Source organism: Glossina fuscipes, unplaced genomic scaffold (genome assembly GCF_014805625.2).
Source record: "Glossina fuscipes isolate IAEA_lab_2018 unplaced genomic scaffold, Yale_Gfus_2 84, whole genome shotgun sequence".
NCBI lineage: Eukaryota > Metazoa > Arthropoda > Insecta > Diptera > Glossinidae > Glossina > Glossina fuscipes.
The window spans coordinates 488,872-516,675 of NW_023998438.1; the positions used below are offsets into that span (position 1 = coordinate 488,872).

The window sequence follows — 27,804 nt, forward strand, 5'->3', positions numbered from 1 at the left end:
ATTGATTTATTCAGCGCGAGCCTACGCTAATCATGGAACACTCAAAATTCTTCTTCCCTCAAATTCATTACTTTTGTTGTTTATTTGAAAAAATCAGCTGTCGAAGCCCACTAAACACATTCAGAGGCTAATGGTGATGCTGCTCCATCACATCAGCATTGTTGGCTTTGGGTTCAACGGTTTAAAAGTGACGACAAGTATTTTTTGACTACTTTTTGCAAGAGTTGTCCAGGAGACACTGTTGCAGCTGGGAAAGGACGTTCTACTACATATAGCGTACTCATCAGATATAGCACGTCCTGATTATCACTTGTTCAAATCGATGCAGTATGATTCGGCTGACACGCTCGTCCGCAAAGTTGAAGAAGAGCGAAAATAAATCGGTGAGTGGATTGGTGCCAAACCAATATAAATTCTTTCGACATGACAATGCCATGTTGCCAAAAATATTGTAAATTGTTGTAAGAAAAGATATAAACTCTTTTGGTTAATATACATATTGTGTTAATTTTCCACAATAAATTCTTTTTACAAATAAAAAATCCGCCTGAGTGGCCGAGTAGGCAAGAGTCTCGACTTTCAACTCAATGGCCGTGGGTTCAAATTTTAAGTGCAGTAGAGTTTTCAATAAAGCCGAGAGACTTAGATGCTAGGGATTTAAGAATTTAGTCTTAGAATTTATTCTCTGGCTAAAATTATAATAATAATAATAATAATAATAATATAAATAAAAAATTGATTAGGATTTTTGCAAACACCTAATATTAAAAATCTCAACATATTGCAATAAATTTCTGTAGAAATTCATTGCCTACTTTTAGGCTGACAATAAATGTCATATTAGAGCATAAAATTTGTCTTGGAAAAAATAAAAATACATAGCAAACACGACGATGGAAAAGTAGAAAATCATTTAAAGGAAAAATAACTTCTTTTTTTTTTTGACAGATTTTTCACCCTTTCAAGGAAATTTCATATCATTATACGTGCTATTAGAATATAAAAACTACATGTCACTTACATCTATCGGCTCAATCAGATCAATGTCATGTCTCCTTAAAAAAAAAAAAACAAGAATATCTTTTTACTGTCGCAAACACTGAAACGATTGTATGCTATGTGAAAACAAGAATAAAAAAAACGTAATTTTATATAAGTCTTGTGGGGGTGTGAATATGTTAAGATATATCGCCACATGTGCCTTTTTCTCTGTCCCTGTCTCTCTGTAGGCTTCCAGTTTGTTACAAAATTCTAATTTGAATAAAACTTTTTGCCGCGTAGGATGATTGCAATGTATGCTACGTGGGAGGAATGACGTATATCTATGTTTTGGAATTTAACGTCATCTATGGCGTCATCATAAGCAAATGAAAGCCTACAACAAGTGGTGGTTTTCAAGGCAAACAATTCAAACCGTGTGTGGGTGTAAGCAGAAGTGAACAAGTGTGGTGTGCTTATGTTAACCATAATGTTGTTTCTTTCTTTTTCAACGTATGAAAGATGTTGCACTCAAACGGTTTTTGAATAAAAATGAATTTATAAGAAAATCGTATTTAATAGTAAAACAAATCGAATTGCTTACCGTAAAGAATTAAATTATATAAAAAGCTATGAAAAATATTTTTTATTCTTATAATTCGTACCGCTTGCGACGCAAGTGTATATTATGTTTATACCGATGTATCCAATGATTTGAGGGAGATTCAAACTTTTCTTATATCGATCGATTTAGAATCGCTTTCTCCATCGATTTAACTTTTCCATCCGTTTGTCCGTCTTTTTGTCTTGTGCTCAACCTAAAGTACGCAAATTTTTGAAATATTTTGATAAATTTGTCTGTCCGACCTTCTTATGTATTCTTATGTTCAGCCGATCGGTCATAATTTTTGAGATAGTTTGATGAAGTTTATTACAGCGACATGGTTTCGACCCAGGATGAACCTTTGTCTGTCCGGCTGTCCTTCTGTCTGTGTCGTCACTAGGCCGTAATTTTTAAGATATTTTGATAAAGTTTGGTAAAACGAAGTGATATGACCCGAGAATGAACATTATTAAAAATAGATCTGATCGGACCACTTTTTCTGCAACTTCCGACACAACGCCTTACTATGAAAAATCGTTAAATGAATAACTATAGAGTGTTGTAAGATGTTTAATAGCAGGCAGTATCCCACTGTAGTGTTTTTACTTGCTTTGTCTAGATAAGTACAATATTTCGGTTTAAATGCTAACTATGGCAGGAGTATGGAAAACCTTTCATTGACGTGCATAAGAAGAAAACCTAAATTTTGGCTAATGAGAAAACATCAAGGACAAATCTACGTTTCTCTGCCGCTGAGAGACCTAATAACACCAATCTATTTTTAGGAGGAGGCGAAGCGATAAGCGAATCCCAACCCAAATTCCTAAGGGCAAGGAGCAGGAATTGCTTTTGTGTGGCTTCTATTAGATCTGTAGGGAGGGGTTGACATAACACTTGCGTATTTAGGTATTGCTCTCACCAAACTTATCTGTAGTCTCCAGGTAGTCGAACTTTCTGGACAACTGTTTAATCAAACCTATTGATGATCTGACTTTATTTATAAAGAGCTCAATATACAAATTCAAATGTAATATTTGGTCGAAGATGAAAACGTAAAAGTCATTGGAAAAAAACTCATAAAATCCAAAATCTGAGTCTAAATTAAATTGAAGGATCGATAAATAAGAAAATCTGTTTCTATATATTTCGAATACCACTCCTATTGGACCTGTCAATGCGAGAGTAAGAAATATGAGTTTTTCACGTCGTGGACTCGCATATCGGTATCAATACAGATACTACTACTAGTGATTTATATTAGCCTTTAAATAGGGATCGATTCGGGCTATCTGCTGCATATGCTTCCGACATGTAGTGTGAAAGAAAAATCTTGACCTTAATTTTTTCTTTCTTTTTTTTCTATTACAAATTTCCCGCGGTAAATTAACCCCTTAAGTCCATCCATAATCACTAAAATTTTAACAATGTCTCTCATTTCCAAAATTAAATTTGATTTTGATTTTTTTAATTTTTGTATGCAAAAAAAATCCGGCACCATGTACAAAAATCAGCCAAATCTCAGACAATCATTCAACGAATTAGGACATAGGAGTTGGACTTAAACTACAAAAAAAAAGTTTTCAAAAAATTATACGTTCGATGCATGAATCTTTCTAGATCTCGCGGTCAAACCAAATATAAATCCTGTTTTGTTTGTTTTATACTCATTACCGTCACCGGCCAGGTCCAGGTATACTAATAGATCATTATCAAATTCTGCATCGACCCAGACAGTTGGACTAGAAATTCTTACTTGGCCAAATTGGTCAAGCAACACGGCTACCTGCTACCATCTCTGTAATAAAATAAGCAAAATCTTTGATTTGCTTATATATACAACAATAAAAAATTTGCATTTGTAGTCTATATATAGTCCAGCAAAATCTCTACAAAAATAGAAGAAATTTGCTGAGCTCACTCAATATTGTAAAATATTGAAAATTGTTTTTTTCACCCAGAAAAAACTTCAGAGACCATATTATTGCTTAGTATCATAACTGAACCGAAATTTTTGTCAGTCCATTTGTCCCTCTATGGTAAAGGTGTCAGCGATCGGAAACGTAGAGAAATCTCTTTCATTTTACGCAAAAGCACTGCAAGTCATTGGATGGATATTCATGGACCTTAAAAATGGACCAAATCGGTAAAAGGGTGCGCCAGGTTCAGTGCAATCCAAAGACCATTTACCTGTTGGATACATCTCGGTTTTCGAAGCTATTTACCCATAAACTATACGAGACACAACACAGACATACATTTCCAATTTTATTCTACAAAATATAGTTATATCATTTCTTTTTTTTTCTTTTTGTAGTCTATTTTAGGTCGCGGCGAAATATAATTTGCTTATTTGTTTTAATTATCTGTGAATTGTCACCTTTCACCCACCTTTCAGCTATATTTGGCTTAATAAAGTGAACGCTATCAAAACTACCCCATTCTAAAATCATCTATGGGAAAAAATGCTACTAAATTTTTTGCTTGATCTAATATTTATATACATAATTGATATAATTGATATACATATATGTATATATATAAGTCTGTCTTAATTTATATCTATATACTACTTATATGCACATGTATGTACATGCAAGGTGCATGTGTGCATGTTTTTATATATGTGCATATGTACAAATATATATAATAAAAGAAGTGCTGTCTATATAATAATAGCACGAAAACACCCAACCGGCATATTATGCAAACATATAAACGCACTTAGATAACGTAAATAAATGCAAACACATAACAAAATGCAACCACAAATCTAATGGATTTGCCCTATATTCGCTGCCAGAACACAAGTGGAATGTGATTTATAATACAGCGCATACATACACATAAATTCATATATATACATGCACATAACTCATCATCACACGATATCTGAGAAGTGTGTAACAAGAATAGAAACATCAGAAAAAAAGCAAAATTATATTTATATATATATATATATATATATGCATTATAATGTTATTTATAATAACTTAAATATAGGCCACTCATATATACTTAGTTGAATCGTTAAATGGTGCACTACAATTACGCGCAATTAGAGAATAGCATACCCTATGGTCAGTAATACAATAACGAATGCGTTGAAAAAACATAATAACAGTAAGAAGAAGAATTACAATTAAAATAAAACATGCAAAGAATCAATTTTCGCCTATGAGTGCGAACTATGATGACTAAAAAGTTCTCTTTCCAAGAATATTTATACATTCTAGAGATCCCTCAAGGCGTCTAACTGAGACTAACAAGTTCAAAAGATTTGCTTTCATAGACTAGAACTATAGTAGACCTTCCTACAAAACGGTAGACAAGTATGTATAGTGCGTGTTATTTAGATTATATAAATACCGTTATTATGGCTATTAAACAATAAATGTTCACATAATCATTGGCGTGTTTCTTACCTATTTTTTTTTTTAGGGACTTAATCGTTGCATTAGTTATCGGAGCTAAAGCGTAATAAAATCGTATCGTCTGTCTCATTGTTTTATTGTGTTATATAAGCCTTTTTTTGGCCAATTTACACGAACACGGTCACAATTTTTTAGCCATGTCCTATAAACCCATCTTAAATGAGTTTGTCTTATACGACTGCCACTGCAATACTTACGACGGTTTACTTCATTTCTCTCTCAGCATTGAACTTTACTTTATTGATAGTATGTAGAAATAGATAGATAGATAGTTGGAACTCAAATTGGGTATTACGTGGAACTCTACAGTTATTGCGATTGTGTTCAATAAGTAAGACCAATTTGATTTAATCCATTTTCTATTTCATCGCCTTCAATGTAACTCCCCTTAGATTCGATACGCTTATACCAACAGTTTTTTCAATTCTCGAAACAGTTCGTTGTAATCGATTTCCGGAATGATATTCAAAGCTTTTTTGCGACTCAGCTGAACCAAAACGTTATCTCCGGAATAGTCTTTTGAGTTAAAGGAAGTAGCCAGAAATCATAAACGCCTCACATCAGATGATTACGATGGTTGTGGAACGATATAAATTTTTAACTGAATGGTCTCGAAGAACCAATGCAGAAATTGACTGTTTTTGGTATTAATCAAGATTTGACGCCTTTCAGGCCCAAAATATCTTTTTTCATACCCATTACCGAAGGATGATGGCTGCATTCATTGCATCGAACCGTTTGCAACGTCTGGGAAAAAGCATCAGAGACCACACCAGTTATCTATACATTCTTGACCAGGATCAAATCCTGATTGACTTAAGCACGTCTGTCCGTCCGTGTAATGTCTGTTGTAAACATTCTTCTCTGTCATAGATCGAATATAATTTTCTTACTTGTTTATATACATAACACATCACTCATCATTATATATAACACAACACCCAATAAGTCTCCGGTCTGACATACCTATGTCAACATTGTCAACAGTCCCATATGATAATATGGATACCTATTACTATTAGCTATGTACCTTAGAATTTGTATATATTCCTTATTAACATGCATAGCGAAACGATTTAGGATTATCAATGGATATGCTTGACTACATATCGCCTGTCCACGATTTCAAATCGCAATTTGATTTTTCAATTTTTTTCTTTACGTTCAGAAATTAGTTTCGTCGGGAGATGAATGGACCTATTTTTGCTTAAAAACGTCCTAATTTCCACTTTATCTTTGCCACTTCCCTCACTTCTATCCGGCCGTCTTCCTATTACACAAACAAGTGATAAGGGCTAATATAAGTAGAGCTAATGTCAGACCGATCTTTAGCTTAAACCGGACACAATTTGCTCGCACATAGCTGTGCAGCTATTAAATGCCAAATGTGTTTAAGTGTATGTGTTCGTTTATTATGGCATAAAATGAGCGATTTAAGAAGAAGAAAAATTGGTGAGGAACACTAAGTTTTTAATAATAATTTGATCTCCCGCCTGTTGAAAAAGGCCCAATCCTGGTTTAGACAACTGTGTGCAAAGTGCTGCCAAACCATTAAAAAAAATTTTTGAAATACAAGCGATAGGCTATCGAAGGATTCAGTAAATGGTCAGTCAATCAAACATTACGTAATAGCTTTTGATTGACCCAAGCAAAATATGAATTGTTTCTGTTTTGATATCCCACAACACTTCGTACGCCAAGCTTATTAAGTTTATGCAGATGTATGTAACACTCTTGGAAAGTCTGAAAATAAATCGAGCTTTTATTATACCGATCGATTCAGAATCACTTTCTGATTTGATATAAATGTGTCTGTCCGTCTGTCAATTTTATTTTCTTGTGTTCAACCTAAAAGCTGTAATTTCTCAGATATCGTAAATGTGTGACGTGTTTTGTCCCAAAGTTGAACGCTGTTGAAAATGATTCGGATCATCCCACTTGCAGTACACAGGTCTATTAAGGTCATGCCTATGTATGCGACACCCGGAAAGACTTGACATAGACCTACCTCCTATTATACTAATCGATTTACAATCACTTTCTAATTTGATCTATGCGTGTCTGTCCGACCGTCCTTTTTAATTTCAGCTTAAAGGTCATAATTTTTGACATATTTTGATGAAATTTGATGCACTGCCCTACTTTCTGCCACAGATGAACTGTATTGAAGTTGGTTCGAATCAGACCACTTCTCATGTTTTGAATAGCCGTTATATGAATGAATAAATGTAAAATGGCATTTTTGCTTGTTTTTAATATGGATTTAATAATTTGTCTACTGGAAAGCAAGTTGAGAATATTGTGAAATTTTCAAAATTAACAGTACGTATGAAAAGAAACATATCATTACTTAACGTTCGATTTTTAAAAAAAATATTTTCCCCTTTCACTGACATAAGAAGATGATGATTGTACAAAGGCTTAGTTAAATCTAAATTCAAATTTGCGCAACAAAAATAATATAATTCTTTTGTTGTTGTTGTTGTTGTTGTTGTTGTTGTTAAGATCTTAATATTTATTTCTATATGTCTTACAAAAGCAATGGCAAAGTACATTATTGTATGGCATTCTCTCTGGTGATGGGTATACAAAAATGTACATAATTTAAAATACACTACTACGTGACATTGATGCAATTGAATATAAAAATGTTTTAAAACAATTATAATAGAAATGCTCGTATTGTCTTGCCTTTGCTTGCTTTATATTTATTTATTTATTTCTTTTTTTTTTTTTCATTCTGTTTTCTTTTGATTATTTCTTTTTCAATTAAATGCAATCAAAATCTATATAAAACAGATTTATGGGTGTGTACGTCTCTCTGTCTCAACACTGTATGTATGCAGATGCGTTTGCATGTTTATCATTTTAAATATAATAAAATAAAAAATAACAAACAAAAAAAAAAAAGTTGAAACTGTACCAGATGTGAAGAGTTTGCCAAAATGCATATTGGCGTGCAACATAACTGTTGTTTTTATTAAGTTGTTATGCACACTTTTAAACAAACACGCATATACTCTATACTATATATATACCTATAAGATGTATATATAAAATATATACATATATGTATATATATGTATATATATGTATATATATATACATATGCACTTACTTGCATACTATATATACGAGCATATATAGTGCCTTGTACTACATACTTTAACTGTAAATACGCTTGACCTGGTTTACTTTTCAAAGCTATTTACTATATAACAGTAAATTCATCGTGCATATATATATATAAATATATATATATATATACATATGTGTGTGTGTATATAATATATTTTGCACATAAGCTTATATGCATCAACGGGTATATGCAGCATGTGTACATAGAATATGTATATGTGTATGGATAGATGACCCAGTTTGTGTGAGCATAAACTGCATTTTGGGGTTGTTATGCGAAACAAACACAGTCTCATAGACATATACTACATAAATACTTATGGTATGTATGACATACACAAATAACCTCAAATATAACATCTATAAAACACGTATATATGTGTACGTATTTGTGGGTATATCAAATGGAATTGCAAAATGAATGGAAGCGTTCGCTTTGATGTTCTGAGCAAGGTCAGTCCAAGTGCTTTTTTTTTTGGTTTGTTTGTTTTTATTTTATTTTATTCATGTATAATTTATGCTATTTAATGAAGCAAAAAAAAAAAAAAACACGCACACACACACACACACACGCAAACACTCGCATACACACATACAAGACATTGTCTTCTCTGAATAGATACAAATCGTAATTTGTGTTTGTTTAAGTAAAATATGAAATTTTTAAAGAGAGAGAAAGAGAACGAGAAAAAGAAAGAGAGAGGGAGAGAAAAAAACTTACTGTTGATATAAAAAATGAATAAAAGCAAAATAAAGGCAAAAAGCAAATAATGGAGTAATGAATTAATTCTATTACAAAATGTTTTCTTCTTTTGTTATTATTATTATCATTATCATAATTTATTTAAACCAAAGAATTAAAATTCTAAACCTAAAAGTAGAATGCACACTAAGTAATACGTAAATTTATTTGAATATATATAAAAACGAACTCTTAATGTAACACAAATTATAACATAACTTACGGGTTTTTATAAAAATGAAATATCATTGCGTAAGTTAAACTGAAAGGGAAATATTATCGAAAGTTGTAAAGTTTTAATTAAACCTTTTATTCATAAAATTTTACTTTTAAATTTATTTACATAAAATAAAAAAGAATTTCGTAAAAATTTTCTTACATCAACTGCCGATGGATAAGAGTAAACATAAAATTTTTGTCACAACTTTTTTAATAGACGAAAATTTTTATATACTCACATATACAAATATACACTTATATCGTTGTTAAATATAAAACTTCAAATATTAAGTCAGTTCGACTTTCGAGACCTTACATGATCTGAGTTTAAACCGACCTAAGCCAGTTTATCTTTAATTAATTTTTATATTTTAGCGTGAAGGGAATATATATATACACATTCATATGTATATACAAATCATATGCATATATGCCTATATGTATATGTGTTTGTGTGTGGATATATACATATATATACATATATCCTCCCCGCATCCAAGCACACACACACACGCCCACACACACAAACAAATAAATATATATTTGTATATATATTTATCTATATATACCTATTACATATATATACACATATGTGCATACGTATAGATATATATACATACATAAATACATGCGTACATATATATATATATATATATATAGATAGTCATTAATATTAGTTTCCAAAATATTTAAAAAGTAATACCACTATTATCGGCGGTGGTATCTTCTTTTCATAAGTGAAATTTAAAAAAAAATACAAAGGTTTATTAGAACTATCACTTGTAAAGTTACAAAAGTCTTTCGAATACTTTTATTCATATGAAATGACTTTTTAATACCGATCTTCATCGGAAGCACCCGAATGGTCGGTCCCAAAATCGACTCCACGACCGCAATTGAAGATGACATTTTCATTTCTTTCCATATGGATAGATCGCATTTTTGAACCTTGCTCGTATATGGGCCTGATGTGCGCCTACATTTCACTTTCTCCCGCAGTAAGCAATAATGACGTAAAATGTATATAATCACTTAATGGGTTAATTTTCAATTTAAATAGATATTGAAACGTTTGTGATTGCTTCGAGATTTAGCTTTTCATAGATATCACCAAAGGATAAAGTGTACATTGATTTTGTGAAACCGTTTGCAACGTTTAGAATGAAGCATCGGACCCCAAAAAGTATATATATACTTGACCAGCTTCAAATACTAAATCGATTTGAGCGTGCCCGTCTTTGCGTCTGTCTGTCTGCCCGCCTGTGTATCTGTCCGCCTGTGTAAAGCCTGTTGAAAACGTTCCCCTAGACACCAAGTTATTACATCAGTCTTCGCAAACGTTCATCATTATTACTTTGCTTACATATCCTGTTGAACCCGAGTCCCGAGTAAATCTTTCTTTCCTTTGTCTGATTTATAATATTTGTCTGGACAGAGAGAAAGAGAGAGAGAGAGAGAGAGAGAGAGATAGAAGCCGCGAATTTGGAATACTGAAACATTATATGTTCAACAGGTGTGTTTGTGTACTACTGTAGCATCTACGGCTCCTATATACTGAGATTACCCTCCACATACACGCTTCTTTTAATGGAATCTTAGTGGATTATCTTGTTGGCTAACACTTGCTCTTTTCACCACCCACTGCCTTTCCGATTCTCATTATTCGTAGTGCGGCTTTGTCTCAAAGTTGATCACGAAACTCCAGCCTTCGGGATGATAAGTCTTTCCCTTATATAAACCATGGCCTCCTCAACCAGGGCGCAATTCTTGGCAGCGGAATATTAATGCTCTCTCGCATCCCACGATTTCGGGCATATTAATAAGCTGTAGCGTTCGAACCTGAATAGATATCTTCGGAAGCAACCAAAGATTGTAACTTACCTCCCTATGAAGGCTTCCTGTCCACAATAACTCATTTGGAATCAGCTAGAACATCCGTACACTTTTCAACGCACTTATTTCTATGTCTGTGAGCACATGAGAAATACTTTGTATGAACGTGTGGGATATATATATATACGTATATATACATGCAGAGATACATGTAAAAGTCAACATAAATGTATTGATAGGATGCTTTAAGCTATCCATATCTCTGCACACCTGCTCTTGGAATGCAAACAGTCAAATTATTATGATAGGAAACTAAAATTTGCCACAGTTGGCCTTGATTCAATTCAAAACCAATCAAACTTGAAAATATGAAAGTTTTTCATTCAAAATTCCTAAAATACTGGGGCAAATAAATATCTGAACAATAAATAGAAATTTTAACGAACGCTAATCAATAATTTGTAACCTGTAGCAGTTATTGATTTGATATATGCTTCAAATGTATATCCATTCCAATGCACCAGCAAAGCTTTACTCTTGCCCAGCAATTAAAAAGGCAAAAAGAAAAACATAAACATATTGTTTCAAGCTGCACACAACCGTGATTGACTGACTCTCTTCTGTATCACTCTTAAATATATATATATGGATATCATTTTTTAACCTAAATCTTTCAATTTATTACAACAGAAAGCATACATAGAAATTATATAATTGACAATTTCATTTATAAAGAGTACATAAAAACTTGCACATATATATATATACATAAATGTATAAATGTATTTGTGTTTGCATAGATGGCCTTGTGTATCGGTAGATAAAATGTACATATATATATATATATATATATAAACACACAATAGCGTATATAAGTTTGTATTATGGGGAATTTTTCAAAGTTAACGTAAAACGGACAGAAGAATGGCAGTAAGTTTCACAAGAATTAGGTCAACGTGAATACAATGCAGCATAGTGTAGACATAAGCAAACAACAATAATAACAACAACAATCACAGTAAAAGCAAATTTCAACGGACTTCAGTCTTAAGAAACAGATAAAATTTTTTCAATTACGCTAAGAACTGATAGGAAACCTTTTGCTGCTAAAAAAGAAATTGTATTTGAAAATTTCTAAACGACCCAATTTCTTCTTTCATAAGTCTTAAAATATGCAAAAAAAACAAAAAAAAAAAAATAGAAAAAACTTTACTTCTGTTCCTTTTTACACCCTCCAGAACTTATTGTGCACAATAGTATTAAGTTTGCGCGGATGTATGCAACACAAGGAAGGGCTTGAAATGAACTCACACACATCTTCAGTATTACTTTATGAATCCCTACAAGTTTGTCCGTCCTTTCATCCGGTGTACCAGTTGCAATTTATGGAGATATTTTGATGCGAATTGGTACAACGACGTAATTTGGGCCAACGACAAACACTTGTCTGTCCATCTGTCCGTCTACTATTCTTACTCGTTTTAATGAAATTTGGTATAGCGAGGTGTTTTCGACCCAGAATGAACCCTTGTCTGGTCGTCTGTCCGCCATATACTTTTACGTTCAACCTGCTGGTCGTAATTTTTGAGATATTTTGATGAAATTTGGTACAGCGACGTGTTTTCGACCCAGGATGAACTCTTATCTGTCCGTTTTGCACGCTTGCGTCCATCTCACCAGGTCACCAGGTTTTTGAGATATTCCGATAAATTTTGATACAACGAAGTGATCTGAGCCAAGGATGAACGCTATTGAAAATGTTTCAGATTGGAACACTTTTTCGACTATTTTCCATGTAACGCCTGAATTTGGAAAAGTCGTTATATGAATAATTGTAACGTAGCGTAAAGCATTAAACGGTAGGCCGTGGGCCCACTACAATGTTTCTACTTGTTCAAAAATATTTTAATTAAAATATTATTTTGCTGTCAACTGAATTTCCTTCAAAGCTTTATTTAATTTTAAAAGCAAAACTTTATTTTTTTTTGTGTGTTGTATATCAAAGACTGAGGGTCCCACCTCACTTTAATTTCTTTAGTCAAGTTTATTATGTATGCACACTTGTTTGCCTCAATGTTATCGTTACTTTTGGAACAATTCCAAATTTTTCGAGGAACACTTCCTTACCTCGCACTTACTTCATTCATGCACAGCAGACATTTCTTTACTTAAATGCAATGTTTTTCTTCTTTTTTTTTTTTTGGTTTCTTTTTTTTTTTTTTTGCTTTCCTTCATTTACATCTGCTTCCTTATTGAAATAGAAAGTCGAAAGGTAGCCTAAAACGTTCCTATGAAAATTGCACAAGAAAATAAGACCATCAGCTGTTCATATAGGTTAGCATTGTCATTAAGAGAAACCGGTTCGCTTATTTTTTTTTTTGTTTTTTTTTTTTTTTTTGGTTTTGCTTTTAAAATCTAACCTATATTTTTTACTTTCTAATGTCGGTAAGATAAGAAATTGCATATTAAAATGGTTTATAGTTTGAACTAATTCAAAAAATAAAGCAGAAAATCAAAAAAAACTTGCATATTTCATGGCGTTTTTATGTTTTCATTTGCTTTTGAGCAAAGTTTCATAAATTGGTAGTTTCAGAAAGAAAAGAGAGAGAAAAAAACAAATAATAAGAAAAATATAAAGTAAAAATAATAAAAATAATAACAGCTTTTCATTTATGGATGAGCAGTAATAATCCCGCCACTTTGTGTGTATGAAACTTCCGCTTTGTTAGAGTTGAAATGTGTTTGCCAAAGTTGACCTAAATTTATGCTTTCATAATATTAAACATTAGCACCTAAGTGTAGACAACAAAGGGCTACGTTTTTACTTTTTTAATTTTTTTCTAGTAGTAGTTCGTTTGTCAGATAAAGTTCATAAAAAACCTGCAGCTATAAATAGTTAAAAAAAAAAATAAAAAAAAAAAAACTAAAAACCATTAGACTTTCAGTTACCGACACTTGTAAGTTTTTTTCCTTTTTTTTTTACTACGTAACATGTAGATCAGAAACATGTAAGTTAGCATTTACTTAATAGTCGTAAAGAGAAAACTAAATATATAGCAATCATGCTTTGACTTACCACGATTTTTGCTAATACCGCTTACTTAAAGCCATTGTTATATCATTTCAGGCAGAGCTCCATTCGTACACCAAATACATTAAACAATTTCCCCGAGCATAGACCGCTGCATGGGCTTAAAGCCCATGTTGTGTTAGTATAAATAGGGCTCAATTCTCAGTTTCTTATACACCAAAGATATTACAACGTTTCTGCTTACTTAAAGCCTATGTCTCATTAGCCGTAGTACAGCTCGATTCTTGTTTCTTTATACACCAAATTTGTTATAATGTCTCCGTTTACTTAGAGCTCGCGTCATGTTAAGCATAGCAGAGCTAATTTTCTTATAGGCCGTGAAACACCATCTATTTAACGCATAAATGTTACTGAAAGTAGAGCTCAACTTTAATTTCCTTATGTAACAAGGATATTATAACATCTCTCCACACTTAAACCGCAGCTTAGTTAAATTCTACTTTATGGTAAGCACAGTAGAGTTCCATTCTCATTTTCTCGTACACCAAATATATTATAACATCTTTGCACGCGCAGATCACTGCTTACTCAAAGCCAATGTCACGTTCATCACGGTAGAGCTCGATCCTCATTTTCTTATACACCAAGACATTACTACGTTTCACGTTACCCGTAGTACAGCTATTTTATCTTATTTTCTTATACACCAAATATATTACAACCTTTCTGCTTACTAAGGATCGATAGCCATGGTAGAACTCGATCCTCTATTTCTTACCCTCTATGTCTCTGCCTATTTAAAGCCCATGTCGTGTTAGATATAGCATAGCTGTATTCTCATTTCCTTTTGCACCAAAGACTTTGCAACATCGCTTTATGTTTTGATCACCTTCTCAGCGAACTCCAAACACCAAACTAATTGAATTTAAATATCGAGTTTACTGTTTTTAAACGATTTTTATTCATTTTTATGCGGTAGAATAAAATGCTTAGTTTAAGTAGATTCTGACGATTTTGTGAAACTGCAGGCTCGTTCAGTTTTTTTTACACGATTTTTATTCACTTTTACGCGGTAGAATAAAATGCTTAGTTTTAGTAAACTCTGGCCATTTTGTAAAACTGCAGGCTCGTTCAAATTTAAAAAAATTTTGTTTTCCGATTTTCATAACTTTACGTAACTAAATTGCTTCGAAGTCAGTTATTTCTTTAACAAGATTTTCCTTTCGTTCTCTATATCCAAAACTTCTACATACAGTCTTATAGCAATGTGCTTTGCGATACTTCAAAAGTAACGTTCCCTTGAGGGCTGAAAACAGATACATTGTCTTGTCGCAACAATTGGGTTCTAAGCATCGTACATATAACAGTGCGTAGTTTGGCAGCGTTAGACAATTTTACTTCTCTTGTTTGTTTTCCTGTATCTCTTTATACCCTACTCCATATATTAAGTTTTGGGCGGATGTATGGAAAACCAAGAAAGACTTGCGATAAACCTGCCTTTTATTATACTGATTATCTTAGAAAGACCTTCTGAGCTGATCTAAACTTGTCCGTCCATCTGTCTGTCCGTTTTTTTTTTTGCAGCCCCAATTTTTGAGATATTTTCTTAAAATTTAATATGCTACAGTATTTTTTCTTAAGTCCAAAAACAAAAGCTTGTCTGTCCGACTGTCCACGGTGCGTTCTTGCGTTCAAATCATCGATCGCAGAATTTGAGTTAATATGATGAACTTTGATACAGCGATGTAATTTAGCTTAAAGACGCGGTTCGCGTCGCACCACATTTTCGGCGACCTACCATGCGACGTGTTATTTTGAAAAGTCCTTATATGAATAGCTGTAGAATGGTGTAGGGTATTTATTGGTTTCCAATAGGCGCAAACATATCAGATTGGCTCAAAGATAACAAACCTCTCTGATCTAACTTTCTTTTTAGCTTTCCGGTATATTTTTTAAATTAACGTGAAAACCTAATAATATGAAAATATTTGAAATCAAGTTTTCAATAAGGGCAGAGATGAAAAAAACATGATTAAGTTGTTAACGGTGGCCTCGATAATCAAAAGCAAATATTTTTTTTTAAATCTCTAACGCGTTATTTCTAATCTTTAGGGTCTTTAGTTGGCAAATCCTTCCTGTTTCTTATTGCTTGATTTTTTTCAACTATTTAATGGCTTTTTGTTTTTAAATTGTTTCCCATTTCAGCCTTAAACATATTTCCAATAAAAAAAAAAATTACATTTTCAATTAAATAAATTTCCTCTTATTTTATTTGAAGCACTCTTTGGGTTCTGTTTTTTTAATTCCGCATATAAAGCGATTAAGTTAGAATAAAATTATTAAAATTCTTACTTAGCATATCTCAATGCCTAAAAGCTTAAATATTCCTGTACAATGAAAATATATTCTTTTGCACTGATTCCATTATTTCCAATGACCTATTTGCCAATGTAATGCCAGTCAATTTCGAAAAGCAAATCCCATAATACATATCGAAAACTCCTTCATATTTTTTTACTTTTCAGCATAAAATCAAAAAGGAAGGCAGCAACACTAACAACAATACATGCTCTCTCTTAAACACCATTATTATTATTCCTCTTTTAAAAGCGAAATATCTCTTAGTTACTTATAGCAATTACTTACTTATACACGTATACTCTCTTATATTTTTTTTAACTGAAAATCAAATAGCAAATAATATCAAAAAAAAAAAAGTAAATAAATAAAAGACACTCAATGAGCATTTCAATTATAAATGTATTTCTCACTAAGACACTCTTTTCTCTCTCTCTCTCGTGGTCACTTTGGCTCTCTTTGTTAGATAGTCTTCACTCACATTTCCTTATTGATTTCGACTCATTTTACAGACTCAAACAGCTTTCTCTTATTTCTTCTTTTCCTTTCGCTCTCTCTCTTTTTCTCTTTTGTTTTGCATTCATTTTTTATCTCTTTACAAATCTGGTCTTAATTTTTTGGCAATGAAAAGAAGGTAAATATAAAAATTGACTGTATATTCACTTTATATAGTTGACCTAATTCGCTTTATTCTCAGTTATTCAATACATAGCGATTGGATATATGCATATTTTCGTATATATATTTATATAAGTATATACATTTATTCAATGTATATAGATATGTATCTGCTCGTTCGAGTAACAGTTAACAAGAATTCTATGCACGTCTGTATTTTCTCACGGTGACGAAAATGATGATGATGAAGTTTTTGAATACAAGACAAATTCACATAAATAATATATAATTTAATCGACATTTATATATAAAAAAAAAAAATGATTTCCTTTTCTTTTTATTTAAAGTTGACAAAGGATATTTAAAAGTTTTTGCAAAATTCATAAATTTGCAGAATAATTACATAGAGAAGCCTGTCAAAATACCAAAGCAATGCTAACAGTAGGTGTTTAACATATAAGTAGTGATGATTTACTTTTGTATATTTGTTTGTATGTATGCATGCCGAACAAAGTTAATAGCTAGTATAAAATTTCCTTTTTATTTACTTTGACACACCTTAACTCTGTTGAAAAAGAAATTTCATCTGGTAATTATAAGGTTTCCACTTTACATATATGCACTATACAAATGCCTATGTATATATCCATGCATGCTCTAACCATGTATGTATCATGTTCATGTATTGTAATAATAAATAAAAAAAAAAATATACATACAGTGTGACTCATTTTCTTACGAATCATATTTTCTCTTTTATTTTACCATTTTATGAGTTGTTTTACGTATTGTGAACAATTTTTACTGATTTTCATCGCGTGATATTTACTTATTTCTTATTAAAGACAATTATTCGTATACGAGGCGTATAAGTGTTATTTAATTGCTTTTCTTTAAATAATTGCTCATACACACAATTGGAATTTAATTGCGAAGAAAACTATAGAGGAATGTTAGGCAATAATTATTTGGAACTAAAAATTTTTTTCAAAGAGAGATTTCTAAAAATTTTTTTGAAAAAAAAAAAAAATTGTTTTTCTTTTCCAATTCGATAAGAGAGATTATGTAAATTAATCCGGAACGAAATTGTGACTTCTCCATTCGAAAGTACTGTCTGTAAACTATATATGCAACGATGTAAATTATCAAAGTTAATCAGGGATGCGAAACTTTTTTTAGCAACAGGCCAGTTTTGATTTTCTTATCCTGGCGAGGTCCGGAACAAAGTCCAACAATTATAAAAAATGCAAGATTGCGCTTCAATTTCCTTTGCCTTTTTATTCGCTCATTTTATGGCCTAATGAAAAAAAAAGGACAGCAGAACCGGTCGTGAGAGCAGGTACAATGCCTTTGTAGCATTCCTATGTGCGAGCATATTGAATTGTTCGACATCTTAAACGTAACGGGCCGGGCTCGCTCAACTCACGAGACGGATGTGGTGAGAGAAGCTTACTGCGCTTCCTTTTTATACCTCTCACCGGCAGAGGAGGATGAGTATATGCATTTTGTGGTCCACGGGACGACAGCTACCGTTGACTGCACCCAAGATAGTTTTTGGAGCTTGGAATACTCGTCATTTGCGAGAAACTTTACTTCTCCTGATTAATTAACAGGATAGCGCGGCTAAATCCTTACAAGTGATGAACAGTGAATACGCTGCATTATCCAAAGCCTAAATAGTCATGTTAAAGGGTATACGAACCAATGGCATCGACGATAAGATTGAATATCCTTAATGGTCCAATTTTAGGTCTCAGATGGGCGCGGTGTCTTACAGTTCGTTTCCACCAAATAAAACCATCCCTAAGGAATCTTATGTCCAATAAATTTCGCAACTGCGAAATGGGCGTAATATACCGAAACTCTTAATATTATAAGTTTTTAATATGAAGGAGTTCGGCTCTTTGTAGGAAAATTTGCACAGGAAGGATTTGCAATTCTAGCCTGGAATGCCATAACCTCTCTCCGATTATCAGCAGATAATCCTCCTGCCGATTAACACTAATTCCAATAAATGACCTACTATTCGCGCGAACGATGCTTCTAATCTTATGACGATGGCCAATATATGGACAATATGGGTTCTTTTAGACCTTTAGCCCTAAAAAATGCGACGCTCTTCTAAATAAAATCGAAAGCTGCCTGAGAGATGGGGAAAAGTTGTAGCTAACGATGAAAAATATTTTAATGAAAATACTTTCAAAGTTATGAAAAAAAACACTCAAAACTTATTTGTACACACAATAATTTCTTCAAATCAAATTAATTGAACACAGAAATACAAGCTTCAGACAAGCGCTCGTCTCTAGGCCAAGGCATGTTAGTGTGAAAAATTTCAGCAAAATATCTGTAAAATTGTAAGTTAAACATAAAAAAACAAGTCGGACGTACGGACAGACAAGCTTAAATAAATATAATAGAAAATGCATCTATCCCAAGTCCATCTAGGTGTTGCATACATCCCCACAAACTTAATATATGCGTATACCAGATTGTAGGGTGTAAGAGAAATTTTTTTTTTTTAATTTCTTTTTTATAAACTCTTACTTTTGTTTGTTTAATATAGAATCATCCGTAAAGTTTAAAATAAGCATCACACACACACACACACACGCACGCACAATACAATCACCCGAAAAAGTTTTATTTTCCTTGAAAAAGAAAAAAAGATTTTTTGCAAACCTTGAAAGCATGCAAACAAAAAAAAAAATGCACTTGTGTGCATAAATATTGACACAGATTCAGAGCAAATAATGAAATGCAAAAAGAAAAAAAAAAAGAAAACCAAAACCAAATCAAAATGAAATCTACATTAAAACATCAACGTGATTAAAAGTAGGCCAACAAAACATTCGCAATGACATTTCTTTCATTGTATAGTCAGCAAATAAAACAAAATCAAAAATAGGTAAAAATTCTTGTTTCAAAAAATTCTCTCAGATATTTCCTTAAACAAAACCGAGCCGACGTACACATCATACATACATAAATTGCAAATCAGGTTAGTAGAGCAACCTTCTTATTTCAGTTTACGCTTTCATAGTCACACAAAACAACATTGAACAACAAACACTACTTCAACAAAGTACAAGGATAACAGTGTGCACAGCATGCGACCTTCAAAACATTCAAAGGCAGCATAAATACACTACTGCAGCATATCTAAGTGGCTGATGTATATCCATGCGTGTATACGTGCGTGGGTGTGTCTGTGTATGTACTTGTATGTATCTGATACACACCCTCGCACAACGGCGTTTTGTTGTTTTTCGAAATAATTATTTATTAAAGTCTGTCAAGGATAATTTAAAAAGCTTAAGTCCAGGATGGCAAAGAAATATTAAAATTTTATTTATTTTATGATATATTTAAAGTTTTGTTTAATTGGCTTTTAGCATATAAACGCCGACATATACATAAAAATATATATATGTACACATTCATACGCGTACACATGCACACATACTCCTCTATTTACATTTATATATACATATATGTATGTATGTATTCATGTATATATGTATGTATATATGCGTATATATATATATATATATATATATATATATATATATATGTATTTATGTGTGTATGCATATGCGTATGTAAGTAAGTACGTTTGTATGTATTGTACATATATTTATTACATATAAGCGTATGTATATATGTATTTCTATACATACATCTACAGCGAACGTCATACAACAATGACCCACATAAAGCTAATAGCATATATATATATATAAAACCACCATTAACTACAATCGCCTTCAACATTTTTTCCATTAGGTAGTAATAGCAAAAGCACATAATACTGCATATATGCAGTTACTTCCATTTACTGTCATTTCACACGTACACTATAGACTTGCCCAATACACGTACGATGTACAATGTACATAGCAATCTGCTAAAGTAATTTTATGTTGAGCATACATACGTATATGTATAAAAAAAGAAAAAAAAAAAAACATGTACATTGAGAACATGCTTAACTGTAAGATGACCTCGTTCTGATTTTCATTAGCTTTGCGTTATTTTATGCTCTTTCTCTTCGCAAACATAAGCAAAACAAGCGTTGATTGCATTTACATGATTCGTATTGCAATCGTTCGTTTTCTCTCTCTTCCTCTCTCTCTCTCTCTCTCTCTCTCTCTCTCTCTCTATGTCTATGCCTATCTGAGCGACTCTCGATTATTGTGTAGCTTTGTTTCTCTCTCTCTTTCTCTCTCTGTATTGAATTATTCTCTATTACTATTTTGCTTATACAAAGCCATCCTAGAAGCCTTGACTGTGTATGCTTGCAGCTATTCCCATATATACTTACACAAGTATATATATATACATATATCATATATATATTTATATATACATACATGTACGAAAATTAACATTAAATATTGCTGTCATCGTGTTCATAGTCGGCAAAATCGTTGTTGCTATTCGTTAAGTAAATTTTCTATGATGGCGCTTAAAATATAACAGCATTATATAGCAGTAGCAGCAGCAGCATAACATTTTATTATTATCGCCGCTTACCACTACATTGTTGACTGGCACCGGTAACGCACCGGTTTGGTGGGTTACACACGCAATTTTCCGTTTTCGCCCGTTTATCAAATTTATACGACAATCTATACACATATTTTAAAAACAAAAAAAAATTAAAAAAAAAAAATACTGCCCTTGTTATACTATTTTCTTTCTTTTTTGTAATAAAACGATAAAATTCGTTAAAAAAAAAAAATTTGTGACAAAGAATAAAAGCAAAAAAAATACAAAAAAAAAATAATGTTTTACATTTTATATAATTAATAGTAATAATCTAAAATACAAAAAAAAAAAAAACAGAAAAATTTTGTGCTTAATAATGAAAGACTATAATTATACACATAAATATAAGCGTAAAGTAAGTTGAAAAAAAAAATGTATATATATATATACATATATATATATGTAGAAATATTATGCAAAAAAATTGTTGATTGTATTTTTCTTTCATTTTTAGGCCAATAAGACTAGATTTGTTTGCACCTATCCTGGTTGTAAACTAAGTGAAAACACAAAGGCCAAAATTGAGCGGCACATACGCATGGTTCATCTTAGGTAAGTGAAAAGCATTATCAACAATTTTTTTAAATCGAATAACACGAAAGAATAGAGAATAATATGGTATATAGAAGCAACATTTTTTTTTTTTTTTTTTTGATATTACGAAAAAGAGACATAAGCAGACCTTGAACTCGTTTTACATACACACATAATATTAATAAAGCATAACGTTGCGTGGAAGTAAGTGGATTCACACAGTAACATAATAACAAGCAAAAGTTTATTTAAACTATATAACAGTATACCTAGGCGTATGAGTGTTGCGTTATTATAATCAACTCATAAAACACTCATACATGCCATAGCTCGACTCAGCTTACTTCAAAGCTTTACAACAAAATACAAACACACACACACACACACACACGCACACATACACACCTGCAATATGTTAGAGTAAGTGTATGTGAAGTGAAATAAAAATGAACTTATTTACCTCACATCATAAACTTTCTTGTATATTAGTTATGTGTGTGCGGTTTATAAAAAAGTCCCCGTATGTATGTATACTTGTTAAATGCTTTTACTTTTTAGTTAAACAGAAAGGTAGAAAATTTAAACATTAAAGCAAAACAGGAAGAGCAATAGAAATTAAGTCTTTAGTTTAATAACATTTTTTGACGTGTGTTTAACAAGTAAACAGGTCAGTAATTTTGTAGGTATTTGCAAAAATTTTGATCATTTTTTCATTTGAAACAGGCATTTATTGTGGAAAATTGGTACAACATATAGGTTAATCAAAACAGTTTTAACCATTTTCTTAAACAGTTTAGAATATTTTTGCGAACATAGCGATATCATGTCGAAAGAACTTATATCAGTTTGATGACGATCCACCCACCAACCCATTTTCGTACTTCTTCTACTTTGCGAACCTGCACGCCAGCCAAGCCTTGTTGCACCGATCTGAACAAGTGGTAATCAGGAGACGCTATATCGTATGGGGTATGGCAGAGCTTCCCATTCGAGCTGCAATAATGCACCCTGGACAACTCTTGCAACAAGTGGTCAAATAAGGGCACTTTCAGTCAATCTATGTCGCCACTTTTAAACCGTTGAAACTGAAAATTTGGGATGAAGCAGCATCACCATAACCCTCTGAAAGGGTTTGCTAAGTTTCAATAGCAGATTTCTCCAAATGAACAACGGAAGTAATGAATTTAGAAGAAGAAGAATTTTGAGCGCTTCATGATTAGCGTCGGCGTACGCTGAGTAAATCAGTTATATTAAATGGAAAACTGTTACTTTATGTGGAGAAAGGTCAAAATCATCGAACAGGTGTTTCCGGAACCCGCTGATTAAAATTTTTCTAAACACCTAATATATACATATACATATACATATTATTACTGATGTACCGATAAATTCTATCCCGTGTACATGAAGCGTTGAATTTTCCACAAAACTTCGGATATCGACAACTTAGATGCTTGGTACTTGTACGGTATAAGTTTGCGTTGTTTGTTGTTGTCCCGACGTTCATTATATATCAAAGTGTAAAGAGATGCTTATTATATAGGGCACTGTTCTCATTTAAACTTAAGTGAGCTGGAGAAAAATGCAGCTATGAAAGCTACAAAAGTGGTTAAGGAAACAATTAAAGAATGGTTTATGCGATATTGTGGAAAACATTTTAATCGTTGAAAACGATCAAACTCTCATACGTCCATCCCTAGCAGAGGCAATCCAGGAAGTGATCGGCAATTTGGCCTGCGAACATCTCCACCTTTGGCAACGGATTTCTCAGAGTGGTTTTCTTCTAATAAGCACTGATTCAGATCGTTGAAGTCAGTTTTAACAGATCAGCTAAATATATGATTGGTAACCTAATGCTCCTCAGATCTATACAGAAACTTTTTGGATGTGCATTACCGCCTTGAAGTATGCCAAACTTTTCGCAGCAATATGCTAGCTATAGTAAAAACTTCAGCATTGCCGATATCGGGAGATTCAATCGCAATAATCCGGCCAGTGAATACTGGTGGCAATGTAGCCAACCAAATCATAATGGAACTTATTCCTTGGTTAACTGTAGTAAGCAGGTAGTACGGATCGTAAGCTTGTTTTGGGGTTTTACACAGGTCAACCCGGCTGCTTGCAGAAAACTTTGTAAACGATGCTTCGTCCAATCATCCAGCGTCCAAGCTTTATGATCGTGGGATCAATTCTTTCGCAATAGCACCTTTCGCATGAATATTAGCTTTGTGTAGATCCTGCTGTAGTGTTTTTATTCAAACAGGGGCCTGTTGAGTTCGGCTCTCATTTTTGTCGCTTTTTAACGTTAGTCGACCTTTGTCAGCTAACTTCAAATTTCGTCCGCTTTTTCTCTATTCCGATTCCTCATGTTATGCGTAGGCTATCATCGTTAAACAGTTAAACTACGCAAATCGAACACCAGAAATTTGGTTCGTAGTCTGAGGGATCACACATTTTAGCATTCGCTTGTTTTACCCATCAAAGAGCAAAAGCGTATATTACGCTGAAGTTTAGCCTTCAGGATTTGGCGCGTAACTATACAGTACTGTACAACAAATTATAACAGTACATACGCGTCAAATTATTTACACGGAAACGGTGTTGGCAATGTTACCATATTGCAAAGTGTTCATATTATGTTGGCCATCCCCGATACCTGATAATATAGCTAAGAAGGAAAAAACACATTTTTTTTGTTTCTCAAGTCACCGATTAAAATCGGTTACGATATCTTTGCCAAATTTGAGGCAGTTATCTTAATTTTTGCAAATAAAAGTCCGTTCACTATAAAATCCTCACAGACGAACCGATGGACATGATTAGATCGAATCTCAAATTTTTTTTAACTTTAACGAAAACTGCATACCACTAACTTTGGATGATGGGTACAAAAAAGTAAAAAAAAGTTACAACTTACTTACTTGCTTACTCTTACGAGTAAGATTTTATTTATCTCCAAGCAATTTTTCTGATCGCAAATTGTCAAAGTGCGAGGCAAAGCTTCAAGAAACAATTGTCTTTGGTTTTATGAAGTTTTGAATTCCTTTTCAAAGTCGCATTAGGGTGAACTTTTTGTTTTTCGAACAATTTCCAAAAACGTTACCCATCCTACTATAAAAGCGCGTTCTGAAGTTAAATTTTCAAATTCTTTAAATTTGATTCGAATTTTTCTGTTCATTAGTCCTTTGATTTCCTGTCATGATATTCCGATCACTAGTTTACAAACTGCAGCTATTTGCTTTGGTAGGTGGTGGGTACCTCCTAAAAAAATTTTCGCATTCATAAATAATCCGCCTACATCTGTATGTCATCTTATGAATTTATTGAATATTTTTTTATGGTATTGGAAATACAATTTAGTTCGGTCCATTTTTTTTGGGGGTCAAAAATGCGTTTATTTGAAAATGAGATAAACAAAACATTGTCCATCACTGCTTGCACGGCTATTCCTCACCGAAGTTCATTTCGAAAAATCGCTTGTCTTTTGAAGCTATCCCCAAAGAATTCCTTATTCGGGTGTCGTCATACGAATAGAAGCTCCATTTCAACAAACAAAAAGTTATCTATTGAAATTTTGGGTCCAACAATAACAACTTTGATGGCAAAACATTCCAAGTTAGGGTTATGGCTTTTGGTACATTTCGCCCATTTTTTTTTCCGCAATTCCATCAATTATCGGACCTTCCTTAGGCATAGTCTCATTTGATTGGAATACGCTTTAATACACCACGCTTGGCTTATCCCCTCAAATGGAAATGTCAAGGATATGCAGACTTATTTCTAGTAATGCAAACGTTTTCTGAACGCGTTTCGCTATATTGGGCCTAATTACCTTATATTGAAAACTGACGACATCAATTATATGGTTTCACTTAATTTAGAAAAAACTTCATCTTCGATGTCAGCGATTCATCTACATCCGCATCATGATTATCCTGCATCCACTGTTTACTCGTCTCCAAGATTTAGAAACAATATCCTTCGATAAAAACAGGAAGAATAACATTATCCACAAATTGCAAATAGCGGAGCTACGGCTATTTAAAGGAATATGTTGCATATACTTTAGTTCAATAATTCATACAATTGCTCATAGCTTTCTTATGGTAATGTCAAATAAAGAAGTCATTGCTTTAGAACCCAACATTCCACTCCACTTACTTCCTTTATATATATTCCTAGAACTATAAGAGATATATCAAAAGCATATGTTTGTAGTGCATCTTGCAATCACAATATCACGGAATATTATTGTGAGTTATTTAAAAAAAAAAACGTGTATAAAATCATTATAACGTCGCCCGACCCATCATTAAATATCTTGCAATATCTTCATAATATAAATATCTTTACTTAACGACTTTCGAAAATGCGGCTTTGTACGGGAAATGGTTGAAAAAATGGTCCGATCCGAAACATTGTCAATTGTGTTCTTCTTTGGACCAAAGCAGGTCGCTGTACAAAATTTCATCAAAATAACTCTAAAATTGCGGGAATACACAACGGACAGACGGATAGACAAGCGCGCAACACCCGTTCGCTTACCAAAATTCATCGAAATATCTTAAGATTGTGGATTGTAGGATAAATAAAGGAGAACAAGGCGGACACACGGACAGACAAGCTTAAATCAATTCAGTAAATGATATATGATGTATAGTAAAAATCGAACTTATTTCAAATCTTCTTTAGATATTGTATACATACGGACAAGCTTAATGTTATGTAGGGTACAAGAATTCACTTTAAATTGAAAATAAATTCTTTCTTTCAAATCTTTAAAGCCTTTAAAGCTTTATCTTATAACTAACTAACTAAATGGGACAACCCTAACCCTCTTAACTATTAGGCAACCTTGAGCAAATCTAACATTTAAATGAATAGCGCAAAAACAGCATAATATATACACAGTCATGCACACACGCGCACATACACACACATTAACATGCAAGTGCAAATATTCGTATTGCGTAGGTATGTGCGCACGTAAAAATAAGTGTGTACTTCAATTAAGCTCCTATACCTCTGACATTACCTTGACCAACTAAAAAACCACACACACACACACACACACACACACAGACTGGCAAGCGAATGGGTAGAAAGCAAAAGAAAAAAAAGAAAAGAAAAAAAAAAAAGCAAAACAAAGCAAAAGGGGGGAAAAAAAAAGTATGATTGAATGAAAAGCGCACGCGCAACTTTAACCTCGGCACTCCACTCTTAAGCAAATTCGACTGATACTACAAATAAATAAATGCCCGCACAAATTGTTCCAATTCCTGTTAGTTTGACTTGTATTTTATCTTCGCCCAAAAACGAGGCAAAAAGCATAAAGTAGGACACAATGGCAATGAGCAGGTACATTATGCGACTGCACAACTACCGGCACAGAAAGATAACAACAACGACAACGGCAATGATAATAATGATAATAGTGCAAGACATTGAAAATTTACTTAAAACTGAGAGAAATGAAATCTTTTGCAGAGACACATAAGCATACAATGTATGAGGATTTGAGGCCAAGGTTTATTCAAAAAAAAAAAGAAAACCGAAAAAGAAAGGAAAAAATTGGAAAAGACTTTTTGAATAACATTAAGGAATACAACGGTATTTTTTTTTTTTCTTCTTTTTGGATTAAGTGTTGTTTTTGAGTTTCTTTTCGTTTTTATTGGCGCAAAAACACTACACTAATACAAATACATTTTATAAGATACATATATGTAGATATATGTATTTTTTTTATCTTTTTTTTTTTATCATATCA

General features: G+C 32.6%; 1 protein-coding gene and 1 long non-coding RNA gene across 2 annotated transcripts in view; one reads left to right on the forward strand and one right to left on the reverse strand.

Annotated features, from left to right (window-relative positions):
• LOC119638174 (zinc finger protein 395) overlaps window positions 1-27,804 on the forward strand; it is a 484,238-nt gene that overhangs the window by 446,610 nt on the left and 9,824 nt on the right. Inside the window, exon 5 of the mRNA XM_038034825.1 lies at window positions 21,958-22,055. Coding sequence (XP_037890753.1) covers window positions 21,958-22,055 — 98 coding nt within the window. The remainder of the gene's footprint in view (window positions 1-21,957; window positions 22,056-27,804) is intronic.
• LOC119638178 lies at window positions 5,221-27,718 on the reverse strand. Its single transcript, XR_005247393.1, has 3 exons — window positions 27,256-27,718; window positions 10,313-10,315; window positions 5,221-5,231 (listed from the first exon to the last, which is right to left on the reverse strand). It is a non-coding gene; the product is annotated as an uncharacterized LOC119638178 (long non-coding RNA).